The sequence below is a fragment of the Camellia sinensis genome, chromosome 4 (assembly GCF_055761805.1).
Source record: "Camellia sinensis isolate YWXY chromosome 4, ASM5576180v1, whole genome shotgun sequence".
NCBI lineage: Eukaryota > Viridiplantae > Streptophyta > Magnoliopsida > Ericales > Theaceae > Camellia > Camellia sinensis.
This window is the reverse complement of record NC_138964.1, coordinates 91051070-91069174: the sequence shown is the minus strand read 5'-3', so window position 1 is coordinate 91069174 and position 18105 is coordinate 91051070. Positions and strand designations below refer to the sequence as shown.

Below are 18105 nucleotides of genomic sequence, written 5' to 3'. Positions count from 1 at the left end.
GATATTGCTCTTATTAGAGCTAGGAGTGAGGCCAGAAAGGCTACTAAACTCATCAAGGCCAGCCATGATTAGTTCAATCGTGGGGACATCCCCTCTACAAAAGATCATAAGATCATCAGCAAAACAGAGGTTAACAATTTTAGTTTTGTCACATCGCCAATGAAACTTGAAAGCCGGGAGATGAGACTTTTCAGCAAAAATCCTAGCAAGAATTTCCATGGCTAGGACAAAAAGGTAGGGGGACATGGGATCACCTTGTCTAAGACCCCTGGCACCTCTGAAATAGCCATGTAGGCTACCATTGATACTGATAGAGAAAGAAGGGCTAGTAATGCACGCTTGTATCCAAGACACCATAGTTGGAGGAAAGCCCATAGCACGAAGAATATCAATGATAAACTCCCATCTAACGCTATCATAAGCTTTCATAATGTCCACTTTCATGGCACACTTAGGGGTAGGGGAACCTCTATGGTCTGAAAAGAGAAGACCAATACACTTGCATAGAAAAGAGAATGGTCTGAATGAGCTGGCCTCTTCCAGCATATGAAAGAATTCTGTTAGTCCAGCTCTTAACCCTTTTAGTGATTCTATCAGTGAGTTGGTTACAGTCAACCGCTCTTAACTTAGTAGTAATGAGAGGAACCCCAAGATATTTAACAGGGAGGGTCCCTTCACTAAACTTCGCAACTCTAAGGATTGACTCTCTCAACTCATAGTTGCAACCAGAGAAGTAGATATTGCTCTTATTAGAGCTAGGAGTGAGGCCAGAAAGGCTACTAAACTCATCAAGGCCAGCCATGATTAGTTCAATCGTGGGGACATCCCCTCTACAAAAGATCATAAGATCATCAGCAAAACAGAGGTTAACAATTTTAGTTTTGTCACATCGCCAATGAAACTTGAAAGCCGGGAGATGAGACTTTTCAGCAAAAATCCTAGCAAGAATTTCCATGGCTAGGACAAAAAGGTAGGGGGACATGGGATCACCTTGTCTAAGACCCCTGGCACCTCTGAAATAGCCATGTAGGCTACCATTGATACTGATAGAGAAAGAAGGGCTAGTAATGCACGCTTGTATCCAAGACACCATAGTTGGAGGAAAGCCCATAGCACGAAGAATATCAATGATAAACTCCCATCTAACGCTATCATAAGCTTTCATAATGTCCACTTTCATGGCACACTTAGGGGTAGGGGAACCTCTATGGTCTGAAAAGAGAAGACCAATACACTTGCATAGAAAAGAGAATGGTCTGAATGAGCTGGCCTCTTCCAGCATATGAAAGAATTCTGTTAGTCCAGCTCTTAACCCTTTTAGTGATTCTATCAGTGAGTTGGTTACAGTCAACCGCTCTTAACTTAGTAGTAATGAGAGGAACCCCAAGATATTTAACAGGGAGGGTCCCTTCACTAAACTTCGCAACTCTAAGGATTGACTCTCTCAACTCATAGTTGCAACCAGAGAAGTAGATATTGCTCTTATTAGAGCTAGGAGTGAGGCCAGAAAGGCTACTAAACTCATCAAGGCCAGCCATGATTAGTTCAATCGTGGGGACATCCCCTCTACAAAAGATCATAAGATCATCAGCAAAACAGAGGTTAACAATTTTAGTTTTGTCACATCGCCAATGAAACTTGAAAGCCGGGAGATGAGACTTTTCAGCAAAAATCCTAGCAAGAATTTCCATGGCTAGGACAAAAAGGTAGGGGGACATGGGATCACCTTGTCTAAGACCCCTGGCACCTCTGAAATAGCCATGTAGGCTACCATTGATACTGATAGAGAAAGAAGGGCTAGTAATGCACGCTTGTATCCAAGACACCATAGTTGGAGGAAAGCCCATAGCACGAAGAATATCAATGATAAACTCCCATCTAACGCTATCATAAGCTTTCATAATGTCCACTTTCATGGCACACTTAGGGGTAGGGGAACCTCTATGGTCTGAAAAGAGAAGACCAATACACTTGCATAGAAAAGAGAATGGTCTGAATGAGCTGGCCTCTTCCAGCATATGAAAGAATTCTGTTAGTCCAGCTCTTAACCCTTTTAGTGATTCTATCAGTGAGTTGGTTACAGTCAACCGCTCTTAACTTAGTAGTAATGAGAGGAACCCCAAGATATTTAACAGGGAGGGTCCCTTCACTAAACTTCGCAACTCTAAGGATTGACTCTCTCAACTCATAGTTGCAACCAGAGAAGTAGATATTGCTCTTATTAGAGCTAGGAGTGAGGCCAGAAAGGCTACTAAACTCATCAAGGCCAGCCATGATTAGTTCAATCGTGGGGACATCCCCTCTACAAAAGATCATAAGATCATCAGCAAAACAGAGGTTAACAATTTTAGTTTTGTCACATCGCCAATGAAACTTGAAAGCCGGGAGATGAGACTTTTCAGCAAAAATCCTAGCAAGAATTTCCATGGCTAGGACAAAAAGGTAGGGGGACATGGGATCACCTTGTCTAAGACCCCTGGCACCTCTGAAATAGCCATGTAGGCTACCATTGATACTGATAGAGAAAGAAGGGCTAGTAATGCACGCTTGTATCCAAGACACCATAGTTGGAGGAAAGCCCATAGCACGAAGAATATCAATGATAAACTCCCATCTAACGCTATCATAAGCTTTCATAATGTCCACTTTCATGGCACACTTAGGGGTAGGGGAACCTCTATGGTCTGAAAAGAGAAGACCAATACACTTGCATAGAAAAGAGAATGGTCTGAATGAGCTGGCCTCTTCCAGCATATGAAAGAATTCTGTTAGTCCAGCTCTTAACCCTTTTAGTGATTCTATCAGTGAGTTGGTTACAGTCAACCGCTCTTAACTTAGTAGTAATGAGAGGAACCCCAAGATATTTAACAGGGAGGGTCCCTTCACTAAACTTCGCAACTCTAAGGATTGACTCTCTCAACTCATAGTTGCAACCAGAGAAGTAGATATTGCTCTTATTAGAGCTAGGAGTGAGGCCAGAAAGGCTACTAAACTCATCAAGGCCAGCCATGATTAGTTCAATCGTGGGGACATCCCCTCTACAAAAGATCATAAGATCATCAGCAAAACAGAGGTTAACAATTTTAGTTTTGTCACATCGCCAATGAAACTTGAAAGCCGGGAGATGAGACTTTTCAGCAAAAATCCTAGCAAGAATTTCCATGGCTAGGACAAAAAGGTAGGGGGACATGGGATCACCTTGTCTAAGACCCCTGGCACCTCTGAAATAGCCATGTAGGCTACCATTGATACTGATAGAGAAAGAAGGGCTAGTAATGCACGCTTGTATCCAAGACACCATAGTTGGAGGAAAGCCCATAGCACGAAGAATATCAATGATAAACTCCCATCTAACGCTATCATAAGCTTTCATAATGTCCACTTTCATGGCACACTTAGGGGTAGGGGAACCTCTATGGTCTGAAAAGAGAAGACCAATACACTTGCATAGAAAAGAGAATGGTCTGAATGAGCTGGCCTCTTCCAGCATATGAAAGAATTCTGTTAGTCCAGCTCTTAACCCTTTTAGTGATTCTATCAGTGAGTTGGTTACAGTCAACCGCTCTTAACTTAGTAGTAATGAGAGGAACCCCAAGATATTTAACAGGGAGGGTCCCTTCACTAAACTTCGCAACTCTAAGGATTGACTCTCTCAACTCATAGTTGCAACCAGAGAAGTAGATATTGCTCTTATTAGAGCTAGGAGTGAGGCCAGAAAGGCTACTAAACTCATCAAGGCCAGCCATGATTAGTTCAATCGTGGGGACATCCCCTCTACAAAAGATCATAAGATCATCAGCAAAACAGAGGTTAACAATTTTAGTTTTGTCACATCGCCAATGAAACTTGAAAGCCGGGAGATGAGACTTTTCAGCAAAAATCCTAGCAAGAATTTCCATGGCTAGGACAAAAAGGTAGGGGGACATGGGATCACCTTGTCTAAGACCCCTGGCACCTCTGAAATAGCCATGTAGGCTACCATTGATACTGATAGAGAAAGAAGGGCTAGTAATGCACGCTTGTATCCAAGACACCATAGTTGGAGGAAAGCCCATAGCACGAAGAATATCAATGATAAACTCCCATCTAACGCTATCATAAGCTTTCATAATGTCCACTTTCATGGCACACTTAGGGGTAGGGGAACCTCTATGGTACCCTCTCAGAAGCTCTTGGGAAAGGAAAATATTATCAGATATTTTCGTACCAGAAACAAATGCGGACTGAACAGGATCAATCAGATCAGGGAGAACTGTTTTAATCCTATTAGCAATAATTTTCGCAATGCACTTGTAAATGGTATTACAGCAGGATATAGGCCTATAGTCCCCAACTTTTACAGGGTTAGGAACTTTAGGAATAAGAGCAATAATGGTACTATTGACTTCAGAGAGTAACCTACCAGATTCAAAGAAGGTTCTAATGGCTTGGGTGACCTCTCTACCAACAACATCCCAGGAGCTCTTAAAGATGCCAGCAGAAAACCCATCAGGGCCAGGGGCCTTATTGGGTTTTAATGACCAGAAGACTTCTTTAATCTCCTTATCAGACACAGGACTAGCAAGCAGCAAAGATTGGTCTTGAGACAGCTTAGTTTTCACCAGAGACTTAATCCTAGCAAAACCATTGTAGTGATCATCAATAGGCTTGCCAAATAAGCCAGTAAAGAAGCTAATGAAAGCATCTTGAATATCCTCCGGCTTAGTAGTTCTAAGCCCATCATGTCTCTCAATACAGAGAATTTTACCCCGATTAATGTTGCCTTTAATAGACCTAAAGAAGAACTTGCTATTACTATCCCCCAAACCAAGCCACTAGATCCTAGACTTTTGGCGAGCCAAGCTTTCTTCAGCAGCACTAAGATCCACATACTGTTTATAGAGACTCTTTTCAAGTGTTTGTAGAACAGGATTGCCAGGGTCCTTATCCAACTTCCACTGAACAGAATTTAACTCCGAACTCGTAGCCAGGACTCTAGTGGAGATATCACTAAAATCCTTTTTGTTCAAAGCTTTAAGACCAGGCTTCAAGTCGCGGAGTTTTTGACAAATACGAAACATAGGAACCCCGGGGATATACTGGTTCCACACCTCAGACACAGTAGGAATAAAGTTTTCATGGTGAGCCCAAAAATCAAAAAACTTAAATGGTTTCTTAAAAGAGGCCCCATCAGTAGAGACAGTAACCACTGCCGGGGAGTGATCAGAGACAGATGAGGGATGAAAATAAGCAGAGGAAGCTGAGAAAGAATCAAGCCACGATTCATTCACCAGAACTCTATCAATTTTAGTTGCAATATAGGCCCCACTATCTCTTTTATTAGCCCAAGTGAATTGGCAACCACCATAAGATAAGTCCACCAATTCAGACTGAAGAATATGAGAATTTAAAGCTTCTTTTTCACTAGACCACACAGATGAGCCACCAAACTTCTCAGACCCATACCGAATAGCATTAAAATCACCTAACATAACCAGAGGGGCTTTGGACAACAGACAAGAGGTCCTGACCATGTATTCAAAAAACTCCTTCCTTACAATATGCCTATTATCAGTATAAACAAAGCAGGCTTTAAAAACAGCATCTTTCGCAAAATCAGTGATTTCACACAGCAAAAATTGATCAGCTGAGTCAATTAACTTAACTGAACAAAAAGTAGCATCCCAGCATACACAAATTCTCCCAGTTTGAGTAGGAACTTAAGGTTTTCTAAATCACCTAAGTGTTCAATTCTCAAGTCCAAAAGGATGAATTTGAATTTCCTTTGATTTTCTTCCTACTTCTCTTTCTTTTTGTTTTCCTTTTTTTTGGGGTGGGCAAGTCATAAATTAAAGACAAAATATTACACATTTACAAGGGGCATACCCCAGGTAGGACAACGTGATCTCGTGCCCCAAAGAAGGGGTAACTAAAGCAGAAAATAAAAACTCAAAATTGCCCATATATCATTTTTATCCCCAAACAACCCCTATCATCAAAGATAATAGAAGGAAACTTGGGGAAGATATATGGGTAAAATAGCAACAAAAAAAAAAACTAATTAAAACACTGTCCGCGAATGAACAGAAACTGCCACTAAAAACCTAGGCCAAAAAACAAAATGGGCCCCTAAAAAACAACCCACTTTTTTAACCAGAAATAAACCCAAAACATTGTGGCCCATTAAAACCATGGGCCCAACACCAAAGTAGACATACAGCCACAGTGCTAGAGATAGCAGACGCGGAGCCCACCCGGCATCAGCCCAAACCCGAAATCATACAGCAAATAGACATACTTCTCTTTCTTTTCTCTAACTTTCTCTTCCGGCTCTCGGAAAGAATGTTTCTCTCGAACTTTCTCCGTCGTTTTCTATCATTTTCTATTTTGTTCTACTAACTAAATTAGCTTAGGCCAGCAATTGTTTCATTAGCTTAAGTGGCCAAAGTTTAACTCAAACAAACCTTGCTTGGTCCTCTAAGAACGATAATTTTTTGAGTAATTTTAGCTCAACCATAATAAGAGTTTAATTTATGCACCTCATTTAAGGTTTTCAAAATCGCCTAAGTGTTCAATGCTCAACTCCAAAAGGATGAATTTGAATTCCCTTTGTTTTTCTTCATCTTTCTCTTTCATTTCTCTAACTTTCTCTTCCACATCTCAAGAAGAGCCTTTCTCTCTAACATAACCATACTTGTTCTTAAGTGGCCAAGTTTAATTCAACACCTTATTTAAGGTGTTCTAAATCACCTAATCGTTCAATTCACAAGTCCAAAAGGATGAATTTGAATTCCTTTAGATTTTATTCCTATTTTCTCTTTCTTTTCTACAACTTTCTCCTCTAGCTCTCAAGCAAAATGTTTCTCTCTTTCTCTGCCGTTCTCCATCCTTCTCTGTTTTGTTGTACGATCTGGTTAGCTTAAGTGGCCAAGTTTAACTCAAACTAACCTTGCTTAGCCACTAAGAAAGGGAATTGTCAGAGCAACTGTAGCTTAACGATATTAATTTGACTTAAGCATCTCATTTAAGGTTTTCTAAATCACCTAAGTGTTCAATTCTCAAATCCAAAAGGATGAATTTGAATTTCCTTTGATTTTCTTCCTACTTCTCTTTCTTTTTGTTTTCTTTTTTTGGGGGTGGGCAAGTCATAAATCAAAGACAAAAAATTACACAAATACAAGGGGCATACCCTGGTAAGACAACATGATCTCGTGCCCCAAAGAAGGGGTAACTAAAGTAGAAAATAAAAACTCAAAATTGCCCATATATCATTTTTATCCCCAAACAACCCCCATCATCAAAGATAATAGAAGGAAACTTGGGGAAGATATATGGGCAAAATAGCAACAACGCCAAGAGTGATTGGGGAGTCACTGCTATGGGGAATAGTGGTTCAATAACCAGCCGAGTTAGAGACTGGGAGATGAGCGGGAGGATAGCTACCGGTTTTCTGGTCGCTTCTTGTCTTCATGTGACCCGTCCTAATTGATCGTATTGCCACGCCTGACATGGAGTGCTGGTCACACTGCCGTGGGGTTTGAGGCTTGTGATCTACCAAGGTAGGAACTGGGGGATGCGATGATTGATTTCATGATTTTGTTGGCTGTGGATTGGTTCGTTGCTAAGGGGTTATTGTCTTTTACTTCAACTCTCTAGTCCGTGGCATATGGTTTTTGATCGTGCTAGCTTCATGTGACTTTGCTGGGATTTCTCTTGGGGGGTATATCTTTTCCTCCATCTTGGCTTTGGTTAAGTGGCTTGGATGTCACGGCTGAGAGGAGTGGGACGCTTATTGGATCCCATTCTTTTATCTGCAGTAGAGACTGGGGGCTGGTGGGGTTGATCATCATCTTTGTTTCGGCTTGAGGGTTGTTGCTTTGTCAGTGTGTGTGTTTTGTTTCTTAAACTTTGTGATGTTTTGTATTTTTTTGCCCATATATTCACCTCAAGTTCCCTTCTATTATCTCTGATGGTAGGGGTTACTTGAGGACAAAAAGAATATATGGGCAAAGTTGGGTTATTGTGTTTTTAGTTTTAGTTTCTTGTTTACCCCCTTTCTTAGGGGTGTCGTGGTAGTTTTGTTGGTTATATATGTTTTTATTTGTTGTTTGGGCGTGCCTGGGGTATGCCCCTTGTAAACTTGTAAATTTCATTGTTTTTATTTTATTACTTACTTACCCAAAAAAAAAAAAAAAAAAAAAAAAAAAAAAAAAAAACTAATTAAAGCACTGTCCGCGAATGAACAAAAACTGCCACTAAAAACCTAGGCCAAAAAACAAATGGGCCCCTCAAAAACAACCCACTTTTTTAACCAGAAATAAACCCAAAACATTGTGGCCCATTAAAACCGTGGGCCCAACACCAAAGTAGACATACAGCCACAGTGCTAGAGATAGCAGACGCGGAGCCCACCCGGCATCAGCCCAAACCCGAAATCATACAGCAAATAGACATACTTCTCTTTCTTTTCTCTAACTTTCTCTTCCAGCTCTCGGAAAGAATGTTTCTCTCGAACTTTCTCCGTCGTTCTCTATCATTTTCTATTTTGTTCTACTAACTAAGTAGCATAGGCCACCGATTGTTTCATTAGCTTAAGTGGCCAAGTTTCCCTCAAAACCAACCTTGCTTAGCCTCTAAGAAAGAGAATTTTTCGAGCAATTGTACCTTAACGATATTAGTATAACTTAAGCATCTCATTTAAGGTTTTCTAAATCACCTATGTGTTCAACTCGCAAGTCCGAAAGGGTGAAGTTGCATTCCCTTTGATTCTCTTCCTAATTCTCTTTCTTTTCTCTAACTTAGTCTTCTAGCTCTCAAAAAGAATGTTTCTCTCTAACTTTCTCCGTCGTTCTCCATCATTTTCTATTTTGTTCTACTAACTAATTAGCATAGGCCCCCAATTGTTTCATTAGCTTAATTGGCCAAGTTTAACTCAAACTAACCTTGCTTCGCCTCGAACAAAGAGAATTTTCTGAGTAATTCTAGCATAATGATATCAGTTTAACTAAAGCACCACACTTAAGGCATTCTAAATCACAAAACTACTCAATTCTCAAGTCCGAATGGATGAATTTGTATTTCCTTCGATTTTCTTTCTCATTCTCTTTCTTTGCTCTAACTTTCTCTTCTAGCTCTCAAGAAGAACGTTTCTCTCTAATTTTGTCCATCCTTCTCAGTTCTTCTGTTGAAGCAGTAGGATTAATTTGTTTTAAAATCCCACCAAATCCGTGTTTATAAGCATCAGTCTCAACAATCTTTTTCCACTGAGGGTTAGGAAGTTTAAAGACAAGGTAATTTGTTTGAGCTTCGCTTTAATTGTCTGTATTGCTGCTGTATGATCCTCAAACCAAGGTGGAGGATTTTTCGGGAGACGAGTATAAAGGATAGAGGCATCCTGGCTTAACTGGTGATAGTAATCTTTTAGATAATTAAGACTACCAAAAAGTGTTGCAATTGAGTTATATCCTTGATTTCATCAGGAAATTTAGATGCAAACTTAATACTTCTGTTGATTGGTATAATACTTCCATTATGAAAATTGTGTCCTAAGGAACGATGGGTTAGTGAGAGAAGCTCTGACATCTCTCTAGAAAACCTGGTTTTCTAGGGTTCAATACCTCATTGATTACCGATGTCTGCAGTTAATGCTAACCTGGGTGAGATTAACAAGGGTGTTACTGGTGAGGGCGTGGGAGGTAATATCCCTAAAGTTGTCGATCCAAATCTAGCCGAGAATAGATTTGCGATTTTGAGCGAAATAGCGATGGAAGTTCCATCAAGCCCTAGTGATGGTGCAGATGTGGGGATTCCGACGGCTAATTCGTCCGATGTGGAGATCCAAACGCAGGTTGTTGTTTCTGCAGTAGATCGGCCTGGTTTGGGGGTTGATTTGGTAGCAGCGGATGTGTGTATTCCTGAGACCGTGGAGAAATTGAAAGAGCCGTTGCCTCTTGCAACAAGCTGTGAGCCTTCGACGCCGATTGGAAATGCTATCAGCACAAATTGGTCTGATATTGTGGAGGAAGAGTATAATAGCTTCCTAAATCTTCCAGATAGTGTGATTGTAGCGCGTAATCGTGGGGAAAACAAGATCTGTGTTGAATCAGTAGATCCAGATATGGCTTTCGCTGCTGATGTGCAAGTTCCGATTAGGGACTCCTCTTCTTCCCAAGGAGGAGCTGTTAGGGGGGGAGGTAGTTATCGTGGGGGGCGAGGAGGTCGTGGTGGTGCCGCTGGGAACAGGACCGAGCATGGGGGCCCAGAACAACGCTCCTGGGCAAATATCACGGCTGCATCAACCCGGTCAAATATTAAGCTCAGGTATATCCCTCCTACTACTGTTGAGGATAGTGTTGTTGTGAATATGCCTTCGCGTACAGATCCGCTAGAGAAATGGGACTCCTACCTTGTGGGTTATTTTGTTGACAAGGGGGTGGGCTACAACTATCTGCGTAATAGTGCATTTGGACTGTGGAAAACTAAGGGCCTTAAGGAGGTTTTAACTAATGGGGATGGCTTTATGTTTTTTATTTTTGACACTCCTGATTGTTGCAGAGAAGTTCTTGAAGGAGGCCCGTGGTATATAGGTGGTTATCTCCTTATTCTGAAACAGTGGAAAAGGATGATGAAACTTACAAAAGATAAATCAACCAAAATCCCAGTCTGGGTGAAATTTTTTAATATTCCTCTGGAATATTGGGATCCTGATGGCTTGAGTAGGATTGCTAGTGCTATTGGTAACCCCCTTTTCATGGACCAGCTTACGGCAAGGGGTAGTAGGGTGGCATTTGCTAGAGTTTGCGTGGAAATTGAGGCCACCTCAAAATTGCCAACCTACTTCCAAATTAGGCATGCTGATGAGGCTGTTCTAATCCGAGCTGAATATCAGGGACTGCCTTCCAGGTGTCAACACTGTCAAATATTTGGACATAGCACTGAAAAGTGCGTGTCTAAACAAGTGGCTCATTTGATATCCCTCCAGAAGACATCTGAGGAAAACATCAATGTTCAGGAAGAAGGCTGGGCCACTGTTCAAGCTAAGGGGAAGAGAAAGGTGGGTGAACCTGACTTGGAAACTATTCCAGAAGTGGAGGCAATCCCAGACCCAGTTTCTGTACCTTTGTCTGCAGTGGTGGAAAATCAAGAAATTCCAATTACTGCACCTGTAACTATAAGGGTGGACTCATCTGATCAATCCCTTGATACTCAGGAGACTTCGGGTGATAAGGGTTTGTCCGGGGAAGAGAACAGTTCCGAAAGCAGTGATGTGGATATGTTTCAAAAGAGGATTTTTGAGATTGCAAAAATAGTGGCTCCAATTCCTGCTGAAGTGGTAGACACAGTGATAAAGGAAACTAAGGCTGGAAAGGTGCATGCTAGCTCTGCTACCCCATCCCAGCAGGTGAATAAATCCTCTGGCAAAGGTAGTAGCAGCCAGAGGAGGAAGAAGAGGTAATTCAGTTTTAGTTGGTTGTGGGTTATGTCACTCTCTTTTTTGTGTCCCTATGCATGTCAAAATTGCTTCCTGGAATGTTAGAGGATTGAATGATCCTTCTAAACATAAAGAAGTTAAAAACTTTGTGCTTAAAGAAAATATTCATGTCATGGGGGTTTTGGAAACAAAAATAAAACAGTTAAATGAGAGCAGTATTTGTGTTAAATGTTTTGGTCAATGGTCCATGATTTCTAATTCACAACCAACTAAAACTGGTAGAGTCTGGGTGTGCTGGAACAATGTTTTTTGTGATGTTCAAATGATTTCCATGTCTGATCAGCATATTTTGTGTAAAGTTGTTGAATTGGCTTCAAATGAAATATTTTATGCAACTTTTGTCTATGCTGAAAATAAGCACACTCTGAGAAAGGTTTTTTTTGAATCTATGTATGATATCTCCCATGTTAAATCCAAAGATCCTTGTGTTTTTCTGGGTGACTTTAATGCTATTAGATACCAGCAGGAAAAAATTGGGGGGACTTCTAACTGGACAAACGAAAATGAGGAATTTAATTCTTATGTGATTGCATCTGAGTTGGCTGACCTATCTTATGGTGGTTGCCAATTCACATGGGCTAACAAAAGAAGTGAAGGGGCTTATATTGCTACTAAAATTGATAGAGTCCTGGTTAATGAGGCTTGGCTGGATAAGTTTCCTGAGGCTACTGCCAACTTTCTTCCGTCTGGCATATCTGACCATTCCCCTGCTGTGGTCAATATTAATGCTTCTATGAGCTCCTTCAAGAAACCTTTCAAATACTTTGATTTCTGGTCTCAACACCCAGATTTTCTGAGTACGGTTTCTAACACTTGGGGGCAGTATATCCGGGGCGTTCCTATGTTTAGAGTCTGTCAAAAACTTAGGCATCTAAAAACCAGCCTTAAGCTTTTGAACAAAAAGGATTTTAGTGATATATCTACCCGTGTTCAGAATGCTAAGGCTAATTTGGAGCTGATCCAGTACAAGCTGGATAAAGATCCTGTGAACAATGGGCTGCAAATTCAGGAGAGAGAGGAGTTGAAAAAATACATTGAGCTTAGCAAGTTAGAAGAGAGTCTTGCCCTTCAAAAATCCAGGGTGCAATGGCTTGGGCTTGGGGACAGAAATAGCAAATTCTTTTTTAGGTCTGTGAAGAGCAATATCAACAGAGGGAAAATTTTGAGTGTTGACATGGGTGATGGTACTAGGTCCACTAACAGTTCTGATATCCACACCTCTTTTGTCAATTTCTATACCAAGTTATTTGGCACTCCCTGTGTGAACCAGTATAATGGCTTCGCAAGAATTCAATCTTTGGTGAATAAAAAAGTCTCTCCTTCTCAATATGATTTGATGTCTAAACCTGTCTCTGAGACTGAAATCAAGGAGGTTTTTTGGTCCTTAAAAGCCAACAAAGCCCCCGGTCCTGATGGGTATTCCGCTGGGTTCTTCAAAAATTCTTGGGATATTGTTGGTAAGGATGTCACATTAGCCATCAAGTCATTTTTTGATACTGGTAAACTTCTTTCTGAGGTCAATAGTACCATCATTGCTCTCATTCCTAAAGTTCCCAACCCTATGCATGTTGGTGACTATAGACCCATTTCTTGTTGTAACACCGTCTACAAATGTATTGCTAAGATCATTGCTAATAGACTTAAATTGGCTCTTCCTGATCTGATTGATCCTGTGCAATCTGCCTTTGTCCAAGGTAGAAGGATCTCGGACAATATTTTCCTGTCCCAAGAGCTTATGAGAGGTTACCATAGGAAGTCCTTTACGCCTAAGTGTGCCATGAAAGTGGACATTATGAAGGCATATGATACTGTGAGGTGGGATTTTATTATTGATACTCTTACAGCTATGGCTTTCCCTCCTTGCATGATTACTTGGATAAAGGCTTGTATCACGAGCCCTTCTTTTTCGATATGTATTAATGGGAGCCTTCAGGGGTATTTTAAAGGGGCTCGGGGGTTAAGACAAGGGGATCCTATGTCCCCGTATCTATTTGTGGTGGCAATGGAGGTCCTTGCTAGGATTTTGGCTGAAAAGTCTAGGAATCCCCTGTTCAAATTCCACTGGACATGTGAAAAAACCAAAATTGTCAATTTATGTTTTGCTGATGATCTGATGATCTTTAGCAAAGGGGACCCTGGTACTGTTAATCTTATCATGCAGGGTTTGGAGGAATTTAGAGATTTGTCGGGCCTCACTCCTAATCCTAGTAAGAGTAACATTTTCTTCTCGGGTTGTAGCATACAGCTTAGAGAGGAAATCCTTCAGATTGCAAAATTTACTGAGGGTTCCCTTCCGGTCAGATATCTTGGTGTGCCTTTAATCACTACTAAGCTTAAAGTGTCTGACTGCCATATTCTGGTGGAGAGAATTACCATGAGGATCAAAAGTTGGACCAATAAATTGCTCTCTTATGCTGGTAGAGCCCAACTCATAAAGTCTATCCTGTTTTCTATGCAGGTTTATTGGTCCTCTCTTTTTATCCTTCCTAAGAAGATAATTAGCGACATTGAGAGTATTCTTAGATCCTTTTTTTGGTCTGGGGTTGAGATGAAAAAGCATAGTGCTAAGATTGCTTGGAAGTATATCTGCAGAAATAAGAGTGAAGGTGGCCTTGGCTTTAAGGATCTGGAAGTCTGGAACAAGGCTGCTATAGCCAAACATGTTTGGTATCTGTTTTCGGGCGGGGATTGTTCTATGTGGTGCCAATGGGTCAAGTCCTACTTGCTCAAAGGTAGGAGTTTCTGGTCCGTTAAGACCCCTAGTGATCCGTCTTGGGTTTGGAGGAAAATTTTGTCTCTCAGGAACTTAATTTATCCTCTCATAAAATTTAGGATTGGTAATGGTGACACTGTGTTTCTTTGGTATGACAACTGGCACCCTCTAGGTTCTCTTTGGCAGAGGTTTGGGCCTAGGATCCTTTATGATACTAACCTTCCTGACAGCTCCAAGGTTAGTTCTATTGTCTCTAATTGCTCTTGGAAGTGGCCTGTTTCTAATTCTTGGGAGATTAAAGAGTGGATTTCCTCCACTCCTTCATCTCTCTTACCTTCTCCGGGCTCTTCTGACACTCCGGTTTGGAGCTTGACTGCTGATGGTACATTTTCTATCCAATCTGTTTGGGATTGGTGGAGGGAAAAAGGGCCTAAAGTCCCTTGGTCTAAACTTATCTGGGGCCCCCCTCTTATTCCTAGGGTTAGTTTTATTGTTTGGCTGGCCATTAATGAGAGACTTAATACTGGTGATAGGCTTCAATCTTTTGGCCTTGTCTCTAATCCTTGCTGCCCTTTCTGTCAAGCTCCTGAGGAGGATCATTCCCATCTCTTTTTCAGGTGTATTTTTTCCTCCAGGGTTTGGGGTGGCATGATGGCCAAATGTAATACTAACTGGCCTTCTCTGTCTTGGCTGGGTACTGTTGAGTTTGCTACTAAATCTACTAGGGGTAATTCTTTGAAAATGCTGGTTCTGAGGTTGTCTTTTCTATGCACTGTCTACCACATTTGGATGGAGAGGAATAGTAGAATCTTTAGTAAGGTCCACAAACCTGAAGAGGTTGTTACTAACTCTATTATCCAAATGGTTAGGGGTATAGGCTCCTTTCTTTGGATAACATTAAATTTTCTGCAGGTGATCACTGGTTTTTGGAGAAATGGAACCTTCCCTACAAGATTATGCAGCCGACCAATGCTACTGCAGTTGGTAGGAGTATGAGTGATGTGAGTTCACCTACAATTAGGGTTGAGTGATGGTGAGCATATACTGTGGGGTTTTACTAATTGGATGTTATTTTGTAGGTTCTCTTCTTTCTTATCAGGTTATGATGCACTCTATATCATTGAAGAGGCTGATTGGAGGGTTGAGTGATGTGAGCAAGCAAAGTACTCTATGCCACTGTGGGTTGAGTGAAGAGAGACAGTATACATGTTTTGCTCTAACATTTATTATATATTATATATTTTTTTTGCAGGTTTATGGAGCTTTCAAGTATACTACCTATCTTGCTCTATTGAGAAATCTGGTGAGATGTGGGCCAAGTGATGTGAGGTTCTATATGGAGTGTAAGAATGTTGGTTACTGTGGGCCGAGTGTGGGGAGGTCTTATACTGTGTGTTTGTTATTTCTGCTGCTTTATGATCTTCATTACGGAGGTGGTAATTCCTATTCATGGCAGGTTGTGGTTTATGGCGTGGTTCGGTGGTATGGTAGCTCCTTACTCCGTAGTTACCTGAGGCTGTTAACAGCTTATTTCTCTCTTGCTGTGGAGAAGTGGTGGCTGACTGCTGTTCAGATTTGGGTGGCAGTTGGCAGTGTGTGTATGTACCATGGTGATGGCTGCTCCAAGCGCCTTGCTATGCTACAAGTGGGAGTTAATCAGTGGTTGTTCTTTTTATTTTTGATTTTATTTTATTTGTTCACAGGTGGAGTGTGCAGTCTACCTACTCCTACGGGTTGTGTAGGAGGCTTCATGTGTACCTTGGTGTCTCGGGTTACAGGTTTTCTGAGCAATTCGGTAGATGGGCCCCTCTTGGTTCCTTTCTTCGGTTTTGTTTGGATTCCTTTTCTGTATATTATTTTTGTTTTGTTACAGGTGCCTATCCCTACGGGCTGTGTAGGGAGATTTTGTGGGTGTGATGATGCCCTTCCCTACGGGTTGTGTAGGGAGTTTTCTATCTGTGTAATGGTGATTGTTGGTTGCTGGGTTTGTCTTTTGTACAAGGTCCCTATTCATCATAGGATATGGCCTTTGTACAATTTGATTGGCTAAGCTTCTTTTTGGCTCTCCCCATTTTCGGATGTAGTTCCTAGGCTTGGTCTAGATCTTTGTTATATTTTCGGGCTTCGGTGTTTTGTGTGCTGAGGCTCGTGTTGTTTTCTGTTGTTAGGGCCTGGGGTATGCCCCTTGTATTTTTGTAAATTTTCTGTTTTTATTATTTCTTATTCACCCAAAAAAAAAAAATTGTGTCCTAGTAAACCGTTGACAAACGTGCATAGCCTTAACCCTATTTGAAGCATGACGGCAAATATACAATTATGGTGTTTACTTACCATTTCTCATGCATTAGGGTTCGGACACTCGAACGCTTATTCGGACCGTCGGACACTTATTCGGACCGTCTTCCATGATGCCAAATAAGTAATTATGGTGTTTACTTACCATTTCTCATGCTCGGACACTTATTCAGACTCTCTTGCATGATGGCAAATACATAATTATGGTGTTTACGTACCATTTCTCATGCATTACGGTTCGAACACTCGAACACTTATTTGGACCCTATAGCATGAAGGCAAATACGTAATTATGGTGTTTAATTACCACTTCTCGTGCATTAGGGTTCGAACACTCGGACACTTATTCGGACCCTCTTGCATGATGGAAAATATGTAATTATGGTGTTTACTTATGAATTCTCATGGATTAGGGTTCGAACACTCAAACACTTATTCGGACCCTCTTGCAAGATGGCAAATATGTAATTATGGGGTTTTTTCTTTCCCTTTCTCATGCGGCTTCGAACACTCGGACACCTATTCAGACCCTCTTCCATGATGGCAAATATGTAATAATGGTGTTTTCTTACCATTTCTAATGCATTATGGTTTGAAAACTCGAACACTTTTTTGGTCCATCTTGCATGATGGCAAATATGTAATTACGGTGTTTGCTTACCATTTCTCATGCATTAGGGTTCAAACACTCAGACACTTATTCAGACCTTCTTCCATGATGCCAAATATGTAATTATTGTGTTTACTTACCATTTCTCATGCTCAGACACTTATTCGGACCATCTACCATGATGGCAAATACGTAATAACGGTGTTTACTTACCATTTCTCAAGCATTAGGGTTCGAACACGAAGACACTTATTTGGACCCTCTTGCACGATGGCAAATACGTAATTATGGTGTTTACATACCATTTCTCATCCATTAGGGTTCGAACAGTCGGATACTTATTTGGACCCTCTTACATGATGGCAAATATGTAATTATGGTGTTTACTTACCATTTCTCATGTACTAGGGTTCGAACACTCGAAAACTTATTTGGACCCTATTGCATGAAGGCAAATACGTAATTATGGTGCTTACTTACCATTTCTCATGCATTAGGGTTCGAACACTCGGACACTTATTCGGACCCTCTTGCATGATGGAAAATATGTAATTATGGTGTTTACTTATGAATTCTCATGGATTAGGGTTCGAACACTCAAACACTTATTCGGACCCTCTTGCAAGATGGCAAATATGTAATTATGGGGTTTTTTCTTTCCCTTTCTCATGCGTTAGGCTTCGAACACTCGGACACCTATTCAGACCCTCTTCCATGATGGCAAATATGTAATAATGGTGTTTTCTTACCATTTCTCATGCATTAGGGTTTCAAAACTCGAACACTTTTTCGGTCCCTCTTGCATGATGGCAAATCTGTAATTACGGTGTTTTCTTACCATTTCTCATGCATTAGTGTTCAGACACTCGGACACTTATTCGGACCCTCTTCCATGATGCCAAATATGTAATTATGGTGTTTACTTACCATTTCTCATGCTCAGACACTTATTTGGACCATCTACCATGATGGCAAATACGTAATAACGGTGTTTACTTACCATTTCTCAGGCATTAG

At 41.0% G+C, this 18105-nt stretch overlaps 1 protein-coding gene across 1 annotated transcript; it reads left to right on the top strand.

Annotated features, from left to right (window-relative positions):
• The first annotated feature begins 9610 nt into the window (after nt 1-9610).
• Nucleotides 9611-16081, top strand: LOC145823884 (uncharacterized). Its single transcript, XM_082923434.1, has 7 exons — nt 9611-11430; nt 11516-15054; nt 15096-15184; nt 15283-15333; nt 15436-15785; nt 15887-15961; nt 16057-16081. Exons 1-7 carry the CDS (start codon nt 9611-9613, stop codon nt 16079-16081), a joined length of 5949 nt encoding a protein of 1982 aa, XP_082779560.1.
• Nucleotides 16082-18105: the final 2024 nt, after the last annotated feature.

What these genes read in the sequence shown, in the direction of transcription:
- LOC145823884 (XM_082923434.1), top strand. Translation starts at nt 9,611, where the DNA reads ATGTCTGCAGTTAATGCTAACCTGGGTGAGATTAACAAGGGTGTTACT. An exon ending in TTGGTAGGAGTATGAGTGAT is followed by an intron (nt 15,185 to 15,282) that starts GTGAGTTCACCT and finishes CTTTCTTATCAG; the next exon opens with GTTATGATGCACTCTATATC. An exon ending in CTTGGTGTCTCGGGTTACAG is followed by an intron (nt 15,962 to 16,056) that starts GTTTTCTGAGCA and finishes GTTTTGTTACAG; the next exon opens with GTGCCTATCCCTACGGGCTG.